Source organism: Dinoponera quadriceps, unplaced genomic scaffold, assembly GCF_001313825.1.
Source record: "Dinoponera quadriceps isolate SergipeBrazil2010 unplaced genomic scaffold, ASM131382v1 scaffold589, whole genome shotgun sequence".
Classification (NCBI taxonomy): domain Eukaryota; kingdom Metazoa; phylum Arthropoda; class Insecta; order Hymenoptera; family Formicidae; genus Dinoponera; species Dinoponera quadriceps.
In genome coordinates this window covers 1,595,812-1,617,401 of record NW_014554985.1, presented here as the reverse complement: position 1 = coordinate 1,617,401, position 21,590 = coordinate 1,595,812, and the positions used below count along the sequence as shown (strand labels likewise).

The following is a 21,590-nucleotide window of genomic DNA, read 5'->3' as shown; positions in this document are numbered from 1 at the left end:
AAAAGTAGGCGAAGTTCTTTCTCTCGAGACATCATCAGGACCGAAGTAGAAGTAGATTACATCACTAGGATTAAAATTGTGTACGCGTGAACCTATTTCGCTATTTTAGCACCTGCTGGGCTTTAGAAACGAAGATTCTTCAAACACAGGCTCGAAATTTCGACTCGGGAGGATGGATAAAAAACGCTCGCCGCGTTTCATGGCGTTGTTCGGCCGTGTAGAAGAGCAACGCGCGAGGGCAACGCGGGTGTAGCGTCGTCGGGGCGAAACCGCTCGGCGTGTCGACGGGATTTATGCAAGCCATCCTTTTGTCGTGCGTCGACCGCATCATTACGCTCGTCAATGCGAGCGTTCGGAAAACAGGGTCATAGAAGGGCAGAGAGAGAGAGAGAGAGAGAGAGGGGTGACGAGGAGGACAGGGTGCGTAGCCGCCCTCGAAATGCAGCACGCGGCTCTCCGAGCGTAAAATGTCACGTGGCTTGGCGCCGTTTAATCTCGGGACTGATTTAACCACTGTTTCGTGCGCACCCGGGCTCATAAACGATGAGCCAGTGGCTCGGAAATGGCGAGGAGGGAGCGGCCGGAGGGAGGGAGGGAGGGAAAGAGAAGAGGAGAACGCGCGCGCGCGGCCCGTTCCGACTCGTCCGAATGGACCGATAAGTACTGGCCTGCCGCAAATTCTCGCAACAATAATGCGAGCGCGTTCGACCGCTTTCTCCTTATCGATTAGCCGAATTTAAACCCTCGGGGAGAGGGGGAGAGCGCAGCAGGGAGCGAGAGGCGGGCGACCTGGCGCGGTGCCATCGGATAACGTGCGGGATTTTTTTTTGCGGCGAATGGCGGCATCCGTGTAAATGATTATTGGATTGAAAGGTTGGGGGAAAAGTCGACAAACGTTGCAGCTACAATACAAACAAATCGTTTGATGTCGCTATAAACACATAGCGATTGCATATAAAGACTAATTTGCCGGCTCGAAATTCGGTTGGCTGACGATCAGGCTGGATCATTAACCGGCGGCGTATCGCGATTGGCGGTCTCTTAATGTGAATAGTTCAAAGAGCCGCATATTTTTCGATTGATCGTGTATACTCTTCCGTTGATTTATACGAGCACTTAATCGAGCGTGCGCGCTCGACTAATATTGACAAGTGCCGGGGAAATGTCGACGGCGCGCCGATTATTATCTTTCCCGCGATTGCCGAAACGTTTCTCTGCAGATTGCAATTGTAAATCAATTAGTTCTATTCAGACAACGGCGGGCCCGCCTTTTGTAGGCCGACGTAACGTCTTTTCAGTACAATTAATTTCGACCGAGGGACCGACTGGGACTTTATTCGTCCGGATGACGCACCGGAGACCGATTTACCGCTGGCGGCGACACACGCTCGGATAAACTAGTAATTATCCGGAATAATTGGACGCGCTTCGAAAGTTGGATAATTCCCGGCAACACTCGGCAGCCCGGACAACTTCCGCGGAGACGACGTCCACGGCTCTTCGTGGCATGCTGTGGTAACAACGTGCGATTTTGCGTTCGCCAAGGGGTTGGCAGGGATCGCGCGAGAGCGGCGTGAAAGCGGCCTTCGACCTTTTCTGTTTTCCGCGTCGATGCTCGCTCGCGAGCAGCCCGAGCGTGAAAACACGGGGGGAAAAGTCCATCGCGCGGGAGCGTAAGAATGGAGGAAGAAGGGGAGGGGGAGAAACGTATTCGAGATATATGTCACACGGGCAATCGGCCTGTCGCTTCGGCTTTACAAGCGCTTAAGACTGTCGGCGGAGTCGATGTGGCCCCGCCAACTGCAACTCCGGAAGTTCGATGTGGCGCGCGACGAAGAGGGGACGAAGAGCGATCGCGGAAATTAATTTATATCGGCGGGAAACACACGAGACTGCCGCTGACAACGTCCGTTCGGCAACGCCGTGTTACCGTCGCGGGTTATTTTCTCTTTTTTCACCGACGACTCGGCTTTTATTCTTCTTTTCTTTTTTGTTGGTAACGGTAGCGCAGTTGTATCCTTCGGGCAACTGTGACGAATGCAGTCGTTACCCTCGAGTCGTTACTTTGCGCAGGCAGAATATATGTATGCGAAATGGGCGGCAGCGAATCGCAGAAAAGAGGTTTCGAAGAACCGACGAGAAAGTTTATGATTATTCTAGGTCTTTTAGGTTTGCAATCGCGAAAATCGTTAACAGTCTTATAAGGGCCGAATTGTTGCTCTCTAAATTTCTTCTTCTCTCTTCTCATTTCGAACGAGTGAGAATTCACTTCGAACGATAGTGAAAGTACCGTCACTCGGAATGGATTGACATTTCACTTTTTATAAAAGTGAATATTCCACTCTGATCGTAGAATGAACGTTTTACTCAGTCGGCGTGAATGTTTTAGTTGATTGGAGTGAATGCTTCATTTTAAAGAAAATGAATTGTTCCAATTTACATTCTTTAACGCGTAAAAAATATTCCTTTCTACTGCGTTGTCCTTAATTAATGATCTTGTCCCAAAATCTTCTGAATTATATGCTACCTAATCGATTCCATTTCTATTATATTTGAAAAATTTGTTTGCCACTAAGAGGATCAAAACATAGTTGAAATGTTAAATTTTGAAGAATAATAATTTTGTTTTTACGTGTTCTACAACCTAGGTCGGCTTCTATTGGCTTACATAAATTATATTTTGATTGTACATGTAGTTGCAAAACGCTTTAGAGATGCTCCGAAGTTAGGAGAGCAGCGATAGTTCAATGAGAAAACTTTTGACTAATTCGTTCTCTCATTAGGTCATTGCTGTGCTCCCAACTTCAGAACGTCTAAACCATTTTGCAATTAAGTGTATATCAGAGAGCCTCTTATAAAATTTGTAAATTTATAATAATTAATTCGCAACGATCTTGCAGTAGCTTTCCTAAATCTATTAATGTTCCTTGTTAGTGAAAAGGGCGACGAAGATTATAACGATTCGTTACTTCTTGAATAACAATAACAGTAACTATTTTTTTGAAATGAGTAACGACAACGATAACAGGTTATTTTTTTAAGAGATGACGGGGGATGTCGAGTTACTTTAAAAAAATAACTTTCCAAATTTGAACGTTATATAGAAAAAAAGTGCTACATTATATAAACAATTACTCTTTAGCAAATTTTTACTAAGTTTGATTAAATAAATTTCACTTGCATTAAGTTAATATATTTTTTAAATATATTTTAGTTGGATAATTTGCTTGGAAAATGTAGTAATATATTTTACTTGGATAATTTGCTTGGAAAATGTTTTACTTGAATTAAATAAATATTACTCGATCAAAGTAAAAATTTCTTAAGGAGCATTGGAGCAATTATTTTCTTATATCTAGCACTTTTTTTCTGTATATACAGGGTGTTCCAGATCATCATGAACAAATTTCGATAGAACCGATTAAGGTGGGCAGAAAGGTTCTTTATCATTTTACAAGTAACATGCAAATTTTTGAGTTATTAACTAAAGAGATCTACTTATGGCCATTTTCAATAATTATTGAAATTATAATTAATAATTCGAAATTTTGCGTGTTGTTTGCAAGAAATGGTATGGAACTTCGTTCACCTCAATCCGTTTCCCGCCCTCGCTAAGCTTGTCTATGTTGATCTGGGACACTCTTACGAGTGTTCTCAAATATTGTCGCATGGCCTTCGGTAATTTAGCAATTTTCTTGTAACAGCTTATACATGTTTAGCATTTCCAACAAAATATTCGGGGAGATTCGAGCTGATTGGATTGCTTTACCGTTCTACGGACAGATGGACGTGTAAAAATGACGTGTCGTCGAGCGCGAACGAGTTGCCATGCATTAACGGACCCGACTATATCGTCAATAAAACCAGACGACGACGATCGACCGGGCAACGATATAAAACCACGGGGCTTAATAACCGCGCGGATGTTTCCCGAATAATTGGTTTTCCAGGACAGTTCGGCCCGACGCGGCATCGCACGACGGTTATGCCTAGGAATGATTAGGCGTAAAAATTAATTCGGTGCTTTTTTTCATGAAATTCCAGGTTTATTTGCAAAAAGTCAAATATAAGTTTAATGTTCGAAATAATTTCCGTTATTTTCCATGACTTTATTCCACCTGTCGGGTGACTGATGAATGCCCTCGCGGGAAAAAACTTGGCGGTTTTGATTCGATCTCGTCATCGATGCTTTTTCGGATCTCGTCAACTGTATTAAAATGCGTGTTCGCCAGGTGCTGTTGAAGCGACCGAAATAGGTGGTGATCCGACGGGGCTGGATCTTGGGAATAAGCCGGGGGGGGGGGGGATAATATGAGGGGGAATTTCCCAGTCCAATGTACAAATGAGATCCTTCGTTCCTTTTGAAGTATGTGACCGCGCGTTATCGTGCAGCAGAATCATCTGTCTGCTTCCATTGCCGGCGAAAGGTCTATTTACAAGTTTTATGGGTCACAGCATCTTCACCCAAAGCGGAACAAATCATTTCGCCAGACCGAGCAGCATTTTTATTCAACTGGAGTGTATAAAGGATGCGGCGCCTCAAATACTTCCTTTCAAACAACATCGCGATAACTACTGCTTTCCGAAGTTCCATCGGCAAGGCCGTCAACTATTATAGCGCTTCTCAAAGCTTAAGGTTGGCGCTTTCAGATCGCCATAGGACGGGAAAAAATTTTGATTCGAACCTGAGTTACAGGACGTTAAATGCAAAGGCACCGTATTAATTTGCACATCTAATATATTCTACCACGGATGAAACGCGAGCTACGTCGACGGTGACGTCGGTGCGCGACTTCTATTCGATTTTTCGCGAAACGGGCGGAATTACCTGTCGCGTTCGATCCACTCGTAAAAAGGGAAAAAGCGACGGACGGCCGGTCCCGCGGTTTATGTGTAATGTACTGCCGATAAAGCGAAGCGCGTAGCGAAAGTGGCAATAAAGCCGAAATAACACGACGGATTCGGTAATTCGCTGCCTTTCCGCTGCAGACCGACCGGGACATTTACGGCGGAGTTTGCGAAGCGCTTGCTTATGCGGCGAAATTGATAATACCGGTCTGGCCGTCGCCATTGCGTTTTTCCCAGGCGCGATAAAATGCGCGCGCGCGCGTGCCTCCCGCGAAGGATTAATTTAATTGCGAAGGACCGCGCGAATACCGCCCGAGTTATTGCTATTGCGAAAAATGATATTGCCGCAGTCGCGAATTACGATTCGGTTATTTGAGCGTAGAGAGGGAGGAGGGGGGCGGTAAAATTTAAAGTGGAAGATAACGGTCGGCTTGCTGACTAAGCCTTCGGCGTGAGGGTTTTCCCCCCTTCTCTTCGCCCTCCCTTTCTCTCCCTTTTTCTCGCTACGTTTTTATCTACGCTAAACGTATTATGGATATTTTTGCGAAAGGACGATAATATTTGGAGGACAAAAATGCCCCTCGTAAAATTCCGCGTCCGGCGATAAAATCGGGGCCGGGCCGGCTGTAACATCTATTGCGAGAGATTAATCACGAGCGCGCTCGCGCGCGCGCACGTGTCCTCGAAACGTCCATGGCCCGAAAGTGATTACCGTCATAAAGAATGATATTGCACTTGTTACGGGCTATAATTTGCTTTCTCGCCCGTTCGCGCGGGCGCCAATGTAAATTGACTTTAATTGCTCCGTTCTAATCCTGGGAGACGTTAATGATGAATTTTTTTAATGAACGCCGACCCCCGACGGTACGGCAATAGTTGCGAGCAGTTCGGGGTTAACCTTAAGACGGATTACAGCAGGTCGTACCCTCATCTCGCGACATTTTTCATCCCCCGCTTATTTGATTGCTTATTTGGCGCGACAGCTTCGGGTACACGGATTATTATGTACGAGTAAATATACAGGCATATTATTAGACGCATCTTGATTTATTTAATTAATTTTTACGCCTAATCATTCTGAAGCACACACCGTCATGCGGTGCCGCGTCGGGCCGAAGAAAAAGTTTGTTTGGACAGCGGGAAGATTCGTTAAGAGTGTTAATTGCTATTTGCTGGACAATTGATATCCTTAACAAATCTTTCCGCTGTCCGAATAAATTTCTTTTCGCTGTCACTACATCGACGAACATTTATTGTTCCGGCAAAATTCTTCTCCGTGCGTGCGACGTCGCGTGCGAACGGAAATGCGGATCGCGTTTGCGATCCGGGTGGAACGCACTGCCGGAAGTAACGGACGAAGCAGGGGGGAAAATCTCTAAAACCCCGGGCGAGATAGTTTTCTCTGGACGAGATCACTCGGTAAACCGATGCGGATTAATACGCGTAATAAATCACGAGTTAAGAGCCGCGCGGATCCGGACGGATTCTCGTTCCTCTTTCCTCCTGGCGTTAACGGCCGCCGTGGAACATCTTTCTCGGTTGTTCTCCGATTCACTGTTCCATCAATCGCGCGGGTACCGCCGCGGCACGCGCGACGATGGGCCGACGGACCGACGGACGGCCGATTAAATCTCGATTTATCTCCCGTGGATGATTTGTTAAACAATCGTTCCATCAATAACGGCGCGAAAATCGCGAAACCTCATATCCTTTTAATTGTCTCGTTTTTTCGCGCGCACGCGCGCGCGTTATATTAAAACAATATTTTCATGCACACGTGCCGCGGACCCGTGAAAATATTTACGATGATGTAACGATGTTTGCACCGCCGGGCGCGCTTTTAATCCAATCACGTTGACTGTGAAAGTTTGTACACTGCGATTGTTTATTTCTCCGTCGCCGGTTCTTTTTGCTCCCTGAGAACCGGCGAGTTCCCCTCCTCTTTCCCCCCCCCCCTTTTTTTTTATCACGATTAAACTTATCGCCTGACGCATAAATTGAAAATTTTCATCTGCGTTCATATCCGCGCCAGACGCTTTAATGTTCCGGCGGGCCGTTGCGGATTACAAGGTTAGGGTTTGCGCCCGAGTTTTATCTTTCGCTTGTAAATATGCTTTGTTTATAAATTATGCATAACAGTGTCCGCCTCGCTCGCCGATTTCCGGAAACGATCGTGCGTGTGCAACATGACGACGGGTTTTCATAATGTATAGAGGTTTCTTGGATTTTTCGCCATTTTTCACCTGTCAATGATAACTGTCATTCCTTAACAGCTGACGAGTAAAATATGTAGGGTTAACGAAAATAGAACGATATACTCTTCAGCGACGTATAGAAATTGTGAAAATTCACTGGAAAAATGGTGAACATTTCGCGGAGACATACAATTTGTACTGCTTTCGGCCGTAATGAAGCACCTTCTCGTCCAGCAATCGTTAACCTAATCAAAAAATTTGAACGTTTGGATCAAATTAGAATGAGCTGCGTTACCGTTACGATGCTGACCGACTTTCTTTGGCCTGAAGTGGATGATTTGAACCTGGACGATGTTTATTTCCAGCAGGACGGCGCAACGTGCTATACAAATGCAGCGAAATAATCGCGTTATTGCGTGAAAAGTTCTCTGAGCGCATGAATTTCTCGACGCGGAGACTTTAATAATTGGCTGCCTGGATCGTGCGATTTAACGCCGCTGGACTGTGTTCTTTGGGGCTGTGTGAAGGATAAGATTCACGCCAATGCTCCGCAAGCGATTCAAGAACTCAAGGACAATATCAGAAGCGTTATTCGCGAAATCGAGCGGCAATTATGCGAAAACGCGAGGCGAGATTTCCTCGAAAAAATGACCGTTCGTGATAATAAGTCGAGGCGGCCATTTATCAGATATCGCGTTGCACACTTAATCGTACAGTCCGTACTTTGCATTGTAATAAAAACATCACCATTTTTTCAAAAGAAAAAAAAAGGAACTGTTTTCTAATAATTTAAATTAAATGAAGCCTCTTAATGGAAAAACCTGTACATATATCAACACGACGGGATTTTCCCGACGAACGTTTCTACCGAAAAATTCGACCGCGTCACGGAAGTGCGCAAAATGTTTGTCACGTTGCTATAACATGACAGCGATACCCTGGGGGATTCCCAAACGATCGAGGAGCCTCGGCGGATACGTCGGCGCAAATTAAATTAGACGAGCGAATTTTGCCAGCCGTCCTCTCTTGACGATTGCGTGCGTGTGTTCTCTCTCTCTCTCTCTCTCTCTCCCTCTCTTTTTTAACTTGACAGTTGAAATTCAGCGATAATAATGCGAGGAATGGTGACGATTAATATAGATCACCGCGCGTATTAATATACATGTCGCGAGTGAAAAAGTTGTCAAGGTTTTTCCAAGTTTTTTTCAAGTTTTCTCCTCATCCGGCACTTAATCGCGCCACTTGAGTTTTCAGCGCGAAACGATGCCGGGATGCAGATGCATTTTACTTATCTCCCGCTTGGGCTAATTTATGATCGCGCGAATGCAAAATTATTTTAATGAGAGAAAACGAAAACCCGCTCTCTCGGGCCTCTCGGGCGCGTGTAAATTTTCTTCCCGCGAACTATTAACAAGGCTATTTAAATTTCTAATAACGTGGACCATTTTTCTGCGGGGGAAGCGGACCGAAAAGTAGCTCCACTCCGGAACGTTCGATAAGTTCGGATGAAATATTTTTGTTTCAGCCCGCATAGAGGAGGAGAAGGGTGTATCGAACGCGCAGATTCTCTGGTCGGCCTGTCAAGCCCTGGCCAGAGCGGTGAAAATCGGACCACTGGGTACACCTATAGACAAAGTGATCAGACCATTAGAACCTGAAATTAACGCAGTTTCCAAGGCAGCACGTGAGTACCTTGGTTGAGTTTGACTTTAACCGTATATACACGTATTATGTATTTTAAGTTTGACACGCACCTTTACCCACGTAGAAAATTTCGTGGAATCTAATTGGGATCCGTTCCGATCTCCTAAATATATAAATACGTAGAATCTGGTTGGGAAATTGTCTAAATTAGGCGGCAAATGTAATATTACAAACGATTTGCGATTTCAAGTGGAAATTCCAAACCGATTCGATTTGATCTGCCTAATCCTTTCCCAACGATTTTTTCCAGTTTCTATTTTATATTAGAATTAAACGTAACATATTAAGTATTTTGCTGTTTACACTTTGTAATTATACACAGAGTGATTCGTTTTAATCTTAACAGGCAAATATTTCGAGAAATATGGAAGATGTCGGAAAATGTTTCAGATAAAAGTTGTAAGGTTTAGAAAGGAACATAAGACAGTGACCTTAATTTCACTATAATTCAATAATTCAAGATGATTTCAAGGTCGACTTCGTTTTTTTTTTTTTTTAATAGAATCATATTTCTCTTTTTTTAACACAAATTGATTCCTCTGTTCATTATACGCATAAAAGTATCAGGGCAAGGTCAATAAATACGAATACTTTTCGAGTTATTTCACATTTTATTCCGATGTTTTTCAGTACAAGAGAATATTGTTACATAAGTATTATTTATTATTTTTTACGATTGCGTTGACTGTATAAAACTGTTAATTTCTGTTACCCCATTACATATTTGGTCTACTTTTACTATATAATTATACTTAAAACCATTATAATTCATGGTAAAAAAATTTACACGGATTGGTCACGCTATGTTTATATTATAATCCATATTATAAGAACATTTACTATATTTATTTACAGTTTTTTTACTATAATTTTTTCACTGTGTCGTTATAGTTTCAAACATACATTTTTCTCTCAGTATGAAATAAATTTGGGAATTCGGATTGGAATCTATGCTGCGCCTCCGGGAAATTTCTACGTGGATAACGCGGCGCGCATTTCACCATTACGCCTTATACAGGCCGATGACGATGACTCGTTATTTTCACTGCATTTTGGCACGCGCATCATGTATTGCGCGGAGAGAAAAATATAATTGCAAATATAGAAATATTTTTGCGGATAACAATATCCTTTTTTCTCATTTTAACAGAAATAATCAAGAGAACTATTTTTCTAGTAAATGTTACTATAGTGTTACAATGACATTAACCTTACGTGCATGTTGTTACTACTATTTTTGTGGTTAAAATAAAAAGAGGATATTGTCTCCGAAAATAACAATATTTTTCTCTGAGTATGTTAACTTTTTATTTACGAGCACGTTCTGCTGCGTTCCGCAACGCTCTCTCTCTCTCTCTCTCTCTCTCTCTCTCTCTCTCTCTTCCCTACGAGAAACGAGGAAATAGAGCGATGTACTTTTAAAGTAATACCGCTCGGCGGACCCATTTGATGCGAAATATGGTGAATAACTTCTAAAGTAGCACGCGAAAACTTCGGCCACAGAATGCACCGCGGTGCAGCTTTACAGTCGTGGACGCCGAAGACGTCACGCAGCGCGGTCGCTCGTAATTATTATTAATCAGCCACTGTGTATGTACGTCGTTATTATTGCACGCGTTTTTCGAGAGCGAAGCCGAGTTAATATAGCGGGCATAGCCGAGCTTAATTAAGCCTGCAAAGCGCATCGTTTCGCGTGTACGTACACGTTTTGCGGAAGTTTGCGTGTTATATTTAATTACCGTTTCCGACCACATCGAAACGTGTTAAATTAATAGCCCGTACTTAGATAAATGAAAACATAACACTTTTTTCGACGTTTTCTCTTCTTTCTTCCTTCTCTTTTTTTTTTGTTTCATTTTTCCCTCTATCCGATAGCCGAGTGATTTATTTAAATTTCAGCTCGACGTTTATCTCCGTTTATTATTTCGCGCCTCGGTATTAAAAAAAGCGTATAATTCGCGAAAAAATGATTTCGTCTCGCCCCTCTAATTCTTTCCACCTTTTCCACCTCTTTTTTTCTTTTTTTTCCTTTTTTTTTCTCGACGCGATACAACGCGCGCCTCATACGTGTGTACAAATTGAAACGCGCTTTCAGCACCGCGCCGCGCAACAATAGCGTACGGTGGCGTAAAAGCCAAGGTTCATATTTCACCTGGTATCGCTGCCGCTTCGATGCTCCACCCTCGAACGTGCTTCATCGTGACCGAGCGTCTTCCTGGCGCGCGCGCGATTCAGATACCGTCGATCGTCAGAGAGGGGCGGCGGGTTGAAGCGCGCCGTTGACAACATGACGTAAGCCAATCCTCGGTATAAAAATACTTTTTTCCAAAAAAAAAAGAAACTTTGTTTTCCCAATAATTTCAAATAAAACCTCAGGATGGAAAATCTTTAGACAGCCACCAAAGTAGGCGCGAACCGTCCTCAAGGGCGTCAAAGGAGCAACGTGAAAATCTCGACTCGGACGGCGTATATTTCATTTCCGGTGGCGGCTGAGTCTGCGGGAGTGTTGTCCCAGTAGAGGGGCGGTTTTTCAGTTCGGAAACGAGTTCCCGAACGCGTTTTAATCGCGCTCGCCCTCCGTTACCGCCGTCGTCGTCGCAGCATTTCAGCGATTCGCGCTATTCCCGCGGGCACCGCCTTCGCTTCGAGGCGGTATGAAAGCCCGGAACAATAGGAACGACATAGTCTCTCTCTCTCTTTCTCTCTCGAATGCGTATGTAGCCACCGAGAGACCGAGGAGAGGCCGCCGCTCAGCGAAAGAGAACTCCGTCGAAGATTTATGACTTAATCGGAAGCGAACGTTCATAAAGGCCCCGCACGGTGAGCATTTCAAAGAGCTCGTGTCAGCCTGATGAAGTGCCCCGTTCGTGTTCATTAATTATACCCCCTCCACCTCCTCTCCCTCCTCCTCTCGCCATCCACCGTTAGCTACCGCGACTAGCCGGGTTCGGTTAATTGCTCCAAGTGTCTATAAATTTTTTGCCGGGCGCTTTTCGAGCGAAAGCGAGTTCGTATGTGTGTATGTGCGTGACTTTCTCGCGGGCAAGGCCAAGGTTTAATTGCCGGTAGCCGGGACGCTATCTCGACGCGTAAGTCGTTCTCCCGGAGTCGGTAGTGTTAAAATGTTAAATTACCGACGCAAAGATTCCGTCGAGACTCGGAAATAGGTGGTGGTGGGTGGCCGTTTACTTGGAGGCATCAGCCGAGCGATGAAGCGAGTTCCTCTCGCTTCGGCGCCTCTTTGGTCAGCAGCGCTGATCGTCGGAGGTCTCCTCTCTTTCTCTCTCTCTCTTTCTCTCATACACACTCGGACGAGAGATCGTTCACAGCGCGCGCGGAAACGATTCTCATTGCAGCAAGCTTATTACCTGTGCATCTATATATGCTTCCGTGTGTGTTCTGTGTGTGTATGTATGATACGTTATTCGCAATAACCAATCGCGAACCACAGACCGAAATGTGCGCCCGCAACGAAGTTCGTACGACGGGGGCCAACCGATTCGCGCCAATGAGGGAAAAACGTAGCCGAAACGTTGTGGATTCGACGGCCGCAAAGCAAATTGCGCTACTGCGGAAGTTGGGTGATCGCGCGAATAACATATGTGCTTGCGTGTGCGTACGCCGATTAATTCTACCTGTCAAAACTGGCGAAACGTCGGCCCGGAACGAATAAACGAGTCTAGAGCCGCTAATTGGTATTGCGATTAATTAATTCGATAATCGAAGTGTGTGCGCGCGCGGCACATGCGTACGTGTGTGTAGGTGTGTGTGGGTGTCCGCGTCAATTCAATTTTCCGCTCCTTTCGTTCGCAGCGAAGGACGATCCTCTGGTGTGCGCCGCTATTCGAGGCATTCCCGAAGAAGCTGCCAAGAGAGGAGTGTTCCCGGAAGATGCCCTGCGCGAGAGATTCCTCAAGGTAATTACCGCCTTTTCCCCCTCCACCCCGCGGAATCACACCACCCTCGCGTATTCTCCGTCGTCCACTTTGCGCGAGATGATCGCGTCGTTCGATCGCGAACGGCATTTTCGTTGCTTGTGCGATGTTGTCCTTCGAAATAAGAGCCGCTCTCTGTGTTCGCGCGTAATCGGAGAGTCAAACTTAGTAAGCGAATGGAGGAATCGATTAGAAGTACTGCGGGAATCGGGCAATCTTAAACAGGAAAAGTAAAATAAGCGGCAGAATGATTATAATCGTAGATGTATAATACATATATTCTCGTGGAAATAACATCACTTCATCGACACATCTGAATATTTTATGAAATTAACACTCTGCACAAAAATTGTTAAAAAAGATTGTGATTAAAATGATTAAATTATATGAAAATTATTTAACTGTAGAATGCGTGGCCATCGTTCTGCTATTTGCATTACATTCTTCAGCCGACTTTTCCGACAGATATTGAATGAAAAAAGGTATTTTTAATTTATGAGGTTATCGATGACGACTTTTAATCCTTTCGTTATTATTCAATTTGGTTTTCAAACAAATCGTATAATCGTAAAAGGGTAAAAAGGTTGTCTGAAGAAATTAACTGAAATGTTAACGAAACGTCGGACAAAATTTGCATTCAATATAGGAATTTATTTTTCGTCTGCGTTTCAAAGCTCACTGAGAAAGTTTCATACTTATCGGAAAAAATTACTTCCGCGTACAGTTTTATTTTTTGTTCTTTAAATTTCCTGTATTTCCCTAAGTCGCTTCGACATTGCAGGTATAGCCAGACAAGATCACTATTTTTTCGGTTCATGAATGTTTGTATCTTGAAGAAAAATTCTCTACGTGCGTAAGACATAAATGTGACCTCGTCGAAAATAGAAAAATAGTTCGTATTGCATTTATTTTTGCTCCTGACATATTTTGTTTAATCAGTTATCTAATCAGTTTTTTTTTCTTTTTTTTTCTTTTTTTTCATAATTGTTTACACATTCACATCCAACATCTGGCTTTTACAGGCCAATTGTATTTTCCATTAATTTGATTTTCTAAAGAACGAAGCTGAATTATCGTCCAAAATTTCCTCTTTCTTCGAGATCCGATCATCAACCGATCATCACAGCTTCGAGTCTTAAAAGTTCGTTCTCTCGTTACATGTTGCCAGGTAGAGAGCGTGGCGAGAAGATTAGCCATGGTGCCAGAGGAGGGTGCGTCTTTGCCTGTGTATCTGCTTAGCTATCTTCAAAGTTTCTTCATCATCAGAACGGCCGATCCAATTCCAAAGAGCGAGCTCGAAGACCAGCCAATTGATGTGAACTCGCTGAATACGTACGACATACTTTACCGCGCCAGGTGAGACCTCTCGTAAATTGTTCAAAACTGCCGTATCACCCCGATGCGCTTGGTCAGTTAATCCCGGGTTAATCTGAGCGAGTTTGTCGCGCACAGGACGAAACTTAAAATCCTCAATCGAGGCTGCAACCGAACACGGTTTTTTTCCTCAAATATTTGCTCCGCACAGAGTTTCTTCGCCGAGTTCTATCGGCGTGAAGAGCCGACGAATTGTGCGACATGGAATTCTCAATACAAGGTGGGGAGAGGAAGAGTACGAGGTTAAGCAACGTCGGTGCGAGGTCGTCGATACTCTCGACACACACACACTAATAGGATTTATCACGTCGCCGATTAAATGCACCTTTATTGTACTCGTAACTCGAGCAGCAATTTCCGCGTCACGCAAGGCCCTCTTTCTCTCTTTCTCTATTCGCTCTGTGGCCCGGACGACCCTATAAATTATCCTTACGAGACTCTAAGGACCGGAGAGAGGGAGAGAGAGAGAGAGAGAGCAATATATCCAGTCGGCCATCAACGAGGCGAAGGAAAGACGAAAACACCTGCCGTAATATCCGCCACGTAACACTTTGACAAAGAATACCATTTACTACTCGTCGGGTTATCCCTGGCGAAATCCGTTGTCGGGCCATTTTACCCGCCTTATCCCTTCGTTTTTCTCGCGAAGGCCACCTCTTTGGTTTCGCGGAACGTTACCTAGACTTATCCTTCGAAATGTTAAATAAAGATTAGCATACGTTGATTGTTTCTCCTTCCCGGATTACCTGGAATTATCATTTTATGTAAAATGTAATGAACAGTCGGAGGTCGAGTTAAGTAGACGTTTACACAGGAATCCAGCCGTAATCATCGACACAAGTCCGTAAGAGGGGCGATTCTTTATGCAAATATGTAAAATCAGATATTGTATACAAAATATCGTTTCACGGCATTTTCTTTTCGAGAAAAGCAATTTTAATTACTCGATCGAATATTCGTTTCGATTAATATGCTACTGTTTGAAGATTTGAAAAGATTCCTAATAAAATAAATTTACGGATCAACTAGGAGAAGAGGGGGGGGGGAGGGATGAATTTTGACACGACGAGTTATCGTACGCGATCTTCGGCGTGAATCTCACGTGTTCGGGAATCCATGAAAACGGGGTGGCATCTGTTTTCGTTCGCACGAAAAATATATGCTCGATCTTCCGCTCTCACTGCGCCGCGAGTGTCTGGCGAGAGGAAGACCTCGACGACGACGCTCCCGGCCGCCGTCTTGGACCGCGCGCGCGCGCGCGTGAGAGAGAGGAAGAGATAGTTTTGCATACTTAAAAGCACTTCTCGCTTGTTTTCTCGCGCCGTGCTTTTTGGCGGCCACGAGGAGCGGCTTGCGGAATATCGAGTGTCTGTTACGAAAGAAAATAGACTCTCCGTGCCGACATTCTTGGCACGTGCGGAGTTACGCTCCCTTTCGCCTCCGGCCGTCGGTTACCGTCTCGTGGCGCGAGCCTGCGTCCACGAATTAAAAATCTATTATTCACGTTATTTCACGGTTAGGTTCCGCGCGACGGAACGTCCGGCGGAAGTTTGATATCATCGGCACGTAAAATGTGATTTCCGTGAGATACGCGCGAGAGAGAAAATCCGTCAGATCGAAGTTTGGAAAGAAACGCCCGTGAAAAAGCTCTGCACGGATCTACGCAATCAAGTGCGAATTAAGTTCTTGTACGAATTCAATAGCTGAGATCGAGATGTTTAATCATTAGCTCGTAAGCGAAACGTTTCGGTCGCAAGTCGGGGATCCCTTGAAATAAACGCAAATAGTGTAACGATTTAATCCGTTCCTTACATCTTTCCTCAATAATTCGTGACACTTCGGTCATCTCGTGTAATGTTTTCCGCGGGAAGTAGAACTCACGGGAGAGGAACGCCTCTCTCTCTTCTCTTTTTCATCGGGTCCATTTCATAATGCAACTCGTGAAGTTATGCCCTTCCCTTGTCGCTCGTAAAGCGTAAACGCTGTTCTGATGAATATGTAATTATTCTATCAGGCGTGCAGAGAAGGAGAGGTGGACAGAGAGACTGCAAGGGAAAATAAAAAAACGGTTGGGGGAGGGGGGAGGGTTCGAGAGGACACTTTTTTCCGCAACTCTCAGCGCGGAATCCCGTGTACGACCCGAGCCGATGCCGCGGCTGACATTACGAACGATATGCAGCGACGTGAATAAATAATGTACGGATGCCGATGCAGGTAGCATATTTTACGCGCACTAGGCCTCTCCAGGGTGGATATCAGGGCGGGATAAGTTACTCCGCGCGCCGTGGGCTTTGAAATTGGCGATATATGCAACGCGCGGCTCGCGTGACATGTTCGTCGTCCACGGAGCGGACACGCCGGGCGTGAGTCTTCTGAATGTTTAATTTCGAGTCGCACTGCGGTATGCACACACTTTCAACGCCCGTGGACGAATCTTTCGGGAGGGGGGAGGGCAACACCGACGCGCAGTCGATACATCATGGAAGCTTGCGCCGCTAAAAGATTTCCTGAACTCGAGAACGGACAGCCAACGTACCGCGTCTAACTTCCGACGGATTTATTTACGATTTCCGTAAATGAATTCGTCCTACCGCAAAAATCTCGCGGTATGCTCCGTAAATTTTTCAATCCCGATTTTTGCGAAACCCAAACGGAAATGCGCTCGCGTCTCGTTCAAGAGAATCCTATTATTTAACAGAAGAAATGCCATTATTTGTATCTTTTAACCGAATAAAATAGTATTCGTTTATAATAAATATGTAAAACGCAACAAATAATTTCTTTGTGAGATAATTATCTTTCGTTTCAAAAAAATTTTTTTTATTTAAGATAGCGATACATATTCGTTGAAAAGTCTAACAGTCGTACTTATTAATCGAAACATTAGTTTCTTCGGAGCATGTCAGCGATGAAATTTGTTTGGGTGCAATGAAACTGATTAAATTTGAAGAAATCTTTTTCTCACTATGCGTATACTTTGACATAAGAAACACGTGTCAGAGGCGTCAGTTGAGGCCAAAGATCGTCATAAATGTTGATGTTAAACAAGATAAATTCCAACGGTCGTTTAGTGTTCTAAGAACACATTTTCATACCGTGAAAAAAGTTGAAATAGCAGCATACCTTGATACATCTTTAATGAAGACTATCGTCGTTCTGAAAATACTAGCAATGACAGATGTGACTATTGGACGACAAAACTATCTGTTGATACGCGAGTTGATATGCGAAGTTAACTGCGAATAAATTGAAGAAATAATCACGTACAAATAGAGCATGGTCAAACTTCACGTGACAGTTCGATCGAGATCATTATGAAAGAAGTCTGCGCGCTACCGCCGAGACCGAGAAGATGATACGGCCGTCGTGTATAAAGGGAACCGAACTCCGTTCCGCGATCTTTTACGAAGTAACACGTGCAGGAAAAGCGAATTCTCTTCTTAATAGATCTCAGGGATCTCCGATCTTGGTGCAGGGTGAAGGCTACAGTCGGAAAGTTCCCGCGATATCACCGAATATGAAATCCGAAGGCAACAAGAAACTTCGGGATCGTCCGTGCCTCGAATTAGGCCACATGCTATCGCGGAGTTGATTTCAAGACGGAGGATAAACGTTCTGCGAATAGACCCGCGTGTTCCATTTCACGTAGGAGCCGTCCGTAGGATTCGTCGTAAATGAGAAGGCAGAGAGGCGGTCCGCAGTTTTCCGGCGGACGTATTGTGCCCGCGACCCCTGTTGATCCCCCCGTTATTTTCTTTAAAAGCCCTGCAGACCGCGTCGTGCATGACGGCGTCGTAGCGACGAACTCGCGATCGAACGATCGTCGGGTCGCAATAGCGGACTTGTATAAAAACTAGCGAGAGATGCTAAAGCATCGTACCCCCCCCCCTCCCCCATATCGGGAGGGCTCTCTATTTCAGTCACTTCCTTTCAATTATTTATAAGCTTCTTTTCATAAGCTTTCATAAGCTTTTCATTTACTTGTAAGTTAAGGGGTTCAGAAAGTTTACTTCAAAACGCGTGAAAATAACTTGTTTTTTTTTGTGAATTTTTTCAAAGGAAACTACTACATGTATCGCTTTGCGCTTTTACACGTATATTCAGACATATTTAATAAATATTTACAATTTTTTCTATAGCTAAATATTAATCAATTTTTATATCATATAGATTTAAAAATATTGTGTCGTTGATTGCACGACGGTACTTCTTCTGACTCAACCGAGTAGAAAAATTCGAACAGATTTTTAATTATTATGAATGTAACTATGGACGAGAACAAATATAAAATATTGTAAGTTATTAAAATGGTGGGGTTTTAAAGAACAATTATCGATTTGCCCGAGAAACTCTGACGAACCTGCTTCCTCGAATAATTCTTGCTTTTCGAGTCTCTCAAAGCTTTTTTGCTTTCCCTTCTTCGTCACCCGCAACGCGCGTAGCTACTTATGTAACCGATCTTTTTCCTTCTCATCGACGAATATCCTAGATTACCTTCTTAAAAGAAGGACCCCTGAAATAATTTTAGCATCAGGCCTGGAAAAGTCACCACCGATCGTACGGTAAAACGGTGATCGGCGGTGATCTGCAAGTAGTAAATTGAAAAACGTTAAATATTTACGCGCGCGTTTACGTAACATTTAATCGCAATTTTCCGTCCGGAGCAGAGATCTTCCCCGCGGTTCTCGCACGTCGCCCGGGCAACGCATTCTTTCTCTTTTCGTAAATCAGCCGCGTAAGCCGCGGGATAAAACATTAATCTCACTTTACCGCATCGGAACGGGCGACGGTGCACCGTACGCGGCAGATAGATACACGTATATACGGGGCGGTAAAGTTTTCCACCGACGTTAGCTTTGCATGCGACATCCTTCCCTCGAAGGAACCGCGTTCTCCCGGCCCGGGAGAAAGGCGACATCCTGTCGTGGCGGTGGGTATCGCTAACTTAATCCTAAGCCGGTGAATAAACGTTCCATCCCGCTCGAGAAGGTCCGATCGAACGCAGCGTGGGGGAGGGGGGGAGGTAAAGTTTTTAACGAACCGCTTGCAGTCTCTCTCTCCAAGTCGGCGTTTCCTTTTGGAGAAGGTCGTGTTCGATGGCGCAACTTCCGGGTGTACCGGATGTCGCCAACTATTCCGCCGCGAGTGCCTTTCGCCAAACTATTCCGCCCGGTATTTCCCCGAAAGGGGCAGAGAAAGAGCGACGGAGTGGGGAAGAGAGGAAGGGGAGGGGAGGGTGCGTCCGTCTCGAAACTCCGCGATGAAGTGATGGATCGCTCGTCGTGAATAACCGTCAAGAAATCGCCGATAAATTTTCCACGCCGCTTGCCAGCCGCAAATCGCGCCTCGGACGACCGTTGTCGCCGCTGCTGCTGTTTGCCGGACGTTTGATCGCACGATTGCGCAGGAGACGTCAGTGAACCAACAGGAATCCGTGTTCAGAGATGTCCCGGCTCCTGCTTTAATTCAGTGCCGGATTAGTGGGGTTAATTTTGACGTTGACGTTGATTAACCCAGGTATACTTTTACATGCGGACTGACGGGGAGAAAATATTGATGTCGAGGAAAAACGTGCGACTTCATTTAGAAGAGTATTTTCTTTTATTCCGGCTACCCGGCTGATATTTGCGAGCTTGGGTGCCGGTTACACGAACAGCGCTGTCGCATAGTCACACTCGACTGTGATTGGCCAATCTCTTAAGGCTTAGAGCTTAAATTCTCATTGTAGACCCCGGTCAAGCCTAGGTCTACGATAGAATTTTAAACCTGAAGCCTTAGGAAATTGACCAATCACCGTTGATTATTCTTCTGTAATTCGATTGTGACTGATCAATTTCTTAAGGCACCTATTGTAGACTAGGACTAACCGAGCGTCATCAAGCGGAAAGGTAGGAAGTACCGGCGCAGGCCGAAGCGACGGCTTCTGAGGCATTGCTCTCCGCAAACTCGCAACATTCCGTGCAACATTTCGCTTGTTCCAGGTACTGGCTGGATCGCGGGGACTTCGAGATGGTCCTGCGATACATGAATCTACTGAAGGGCGCGCCCAGAAGCGTCGCCCGGGATTGGATGAACGAGGCCAGGATCCTGCTAGAGACGCAGTTGGCGGTAGACACCCTTCTGGCGCACGCAGGTGCGACCGGTCTCTTGTATCTCGGTGCTGGAGGTTCGCCCAAGGTCAGTGCATCATGTTGTAAGCCCTCGGACAAGCGGCGCGATTAGACACGCTCTCGCAATCACGCCGGCTTCGGAGAAACACCGCGCGCTTCCCCGGTATAATTAATAGCCAGCTTTCGCGCGCGTCTCGGCGCCGATAGTTTAACTGCTGTTAACCTGGGGATAGTCAGAAGATAGTCAAGACGGGCCCGGCTTGTTCTTGTTGCACTGGTCAGCTCTCGAAATGCCCAAATGAAAGGTACATATCGGTTTCCTGATCGGTGAAAGAAAAAATCCACCGCGATGTGAGCTTCATTTTCTGATCGCTGGGGTATGAAATGACCCCAGGTGGATCGTTTACTTAAAACACCGAAAATAAAGTGACTATTCCTGGGTTAAACAAGCACGTTTCTGCGCAGCCATCCTGGCCGACAATTGCAGCGCGAGCCGGAGATATTCATCATGTTTATGAATATCCATCACCGCCGAGGATTCGTTCGTCCTGTTTTTACTTATTTGTCGTATTATTTACAGCGATTTTACGGAGACCTTTACGGCCGAAAACAAGTCGAGCGTAATGTTTTCTTCTTTTTTTCTTTTCTTTCGCTTCCCGAGCTGTACCGTCTCTTTTTCTTTGTCCATTGTACGTCCGTTGATTTTATTCGGTGCCAGCCACTTTTCTTCATGTCATGAATCGCCGATGTCATACGAGAGAAAACGTCTTTATTTGTCGATGGCGACCTTTTCGATACGCGGGACGAAGAGAGAGAAAGCGAGTTTACTGTAATCGGAAATGTATTCGCGAGCGTGCCTTCACGTTCCCCGTTTCGATGTGTTGTCCGAATTGTTCCAGCAGAAGTAAAGCGAGCACAACAGACAGAGAAGACTGTTCCAAACCACACAACGGAGGCGTCCACGGAAGAGCGGGAAGCGTCGACGAACGGGGAGGGGGAATGAGGAAGAGACGGAGCCGATGGATGGATATCCGGGTGGTGGTGGTAGTAGAAGGAACGCGGGAAGGAAAAGTATGCAGAAAGAAAGCAAAACCGAAACCGCTGCCAGCCTTGTATAGCGAACATTGTCTTTTCTAGCAATTAAAAGATAGGATTGGTGTGCCGGGTGAAACGAATGCAGTGGCGCTTTTCTTTGCCAGCCCCCCGGAAACCCATCCCCTCTCACGACCCTTGCATGGAAATTCGCGTTCTCTCCGCGCGTAACCTCGCTCTCTCGCCTTGAACTTTTTGATAAAAAATGCAAATCGTCACGTACACTAAGTCGGCCGTATCAGGGATTTCAATCGTCGTTCACGGAACAACGAACGTGCACGAAAAAAAAAGATTGAATCAACGCAACGACGAACGAGCCGAACGTGATTTAG

General features: G+C 45.1%; 1 protein-coding gene across 2 annotated transcripts in view; it reads left to right on the top strand.

Moving 5' to 3' along the window:
* The window catches only part of LOC106742756 (MICOS complex subunit Mic60), a 52,326-nt gene extending 30,985 nt beyond the window's left edge, over positions 1-21,341 (top strand). Inside the window, exons 11-15 of one of the 2 annotated variants that reach the window (XM_014615997.1) lie at positions 8,569-8,727; positions 12,561-12,664; positions 13,851-14,038; positions 20,038-20,233; positions 21,069-21,341. In XM_014615997.1, the coding sequence (XP_014471483.1) occupies positions 8,569-8,727; positions 12,561-12,664; positions 13,851-14,038; positions 20,038-20,233; positions 21,069-21,074 (653 nt within the window). In that variant the 3' untranslated portion in view covers positions 21,075-21,341. Of the gene's footprint in view, positions 1-8,568; positions 8,728-12,560; positions 12,665-13,850; positions 14,039-20,037; positions 20,234-21,065 lie in introns of both variants that reach the window. The other variant, XM_014615995.1, reaches the window with a different exon arrangement.
* The last annotated feature ends 249 nt before the right edge of the window (positions 21,342-21,590 follow it).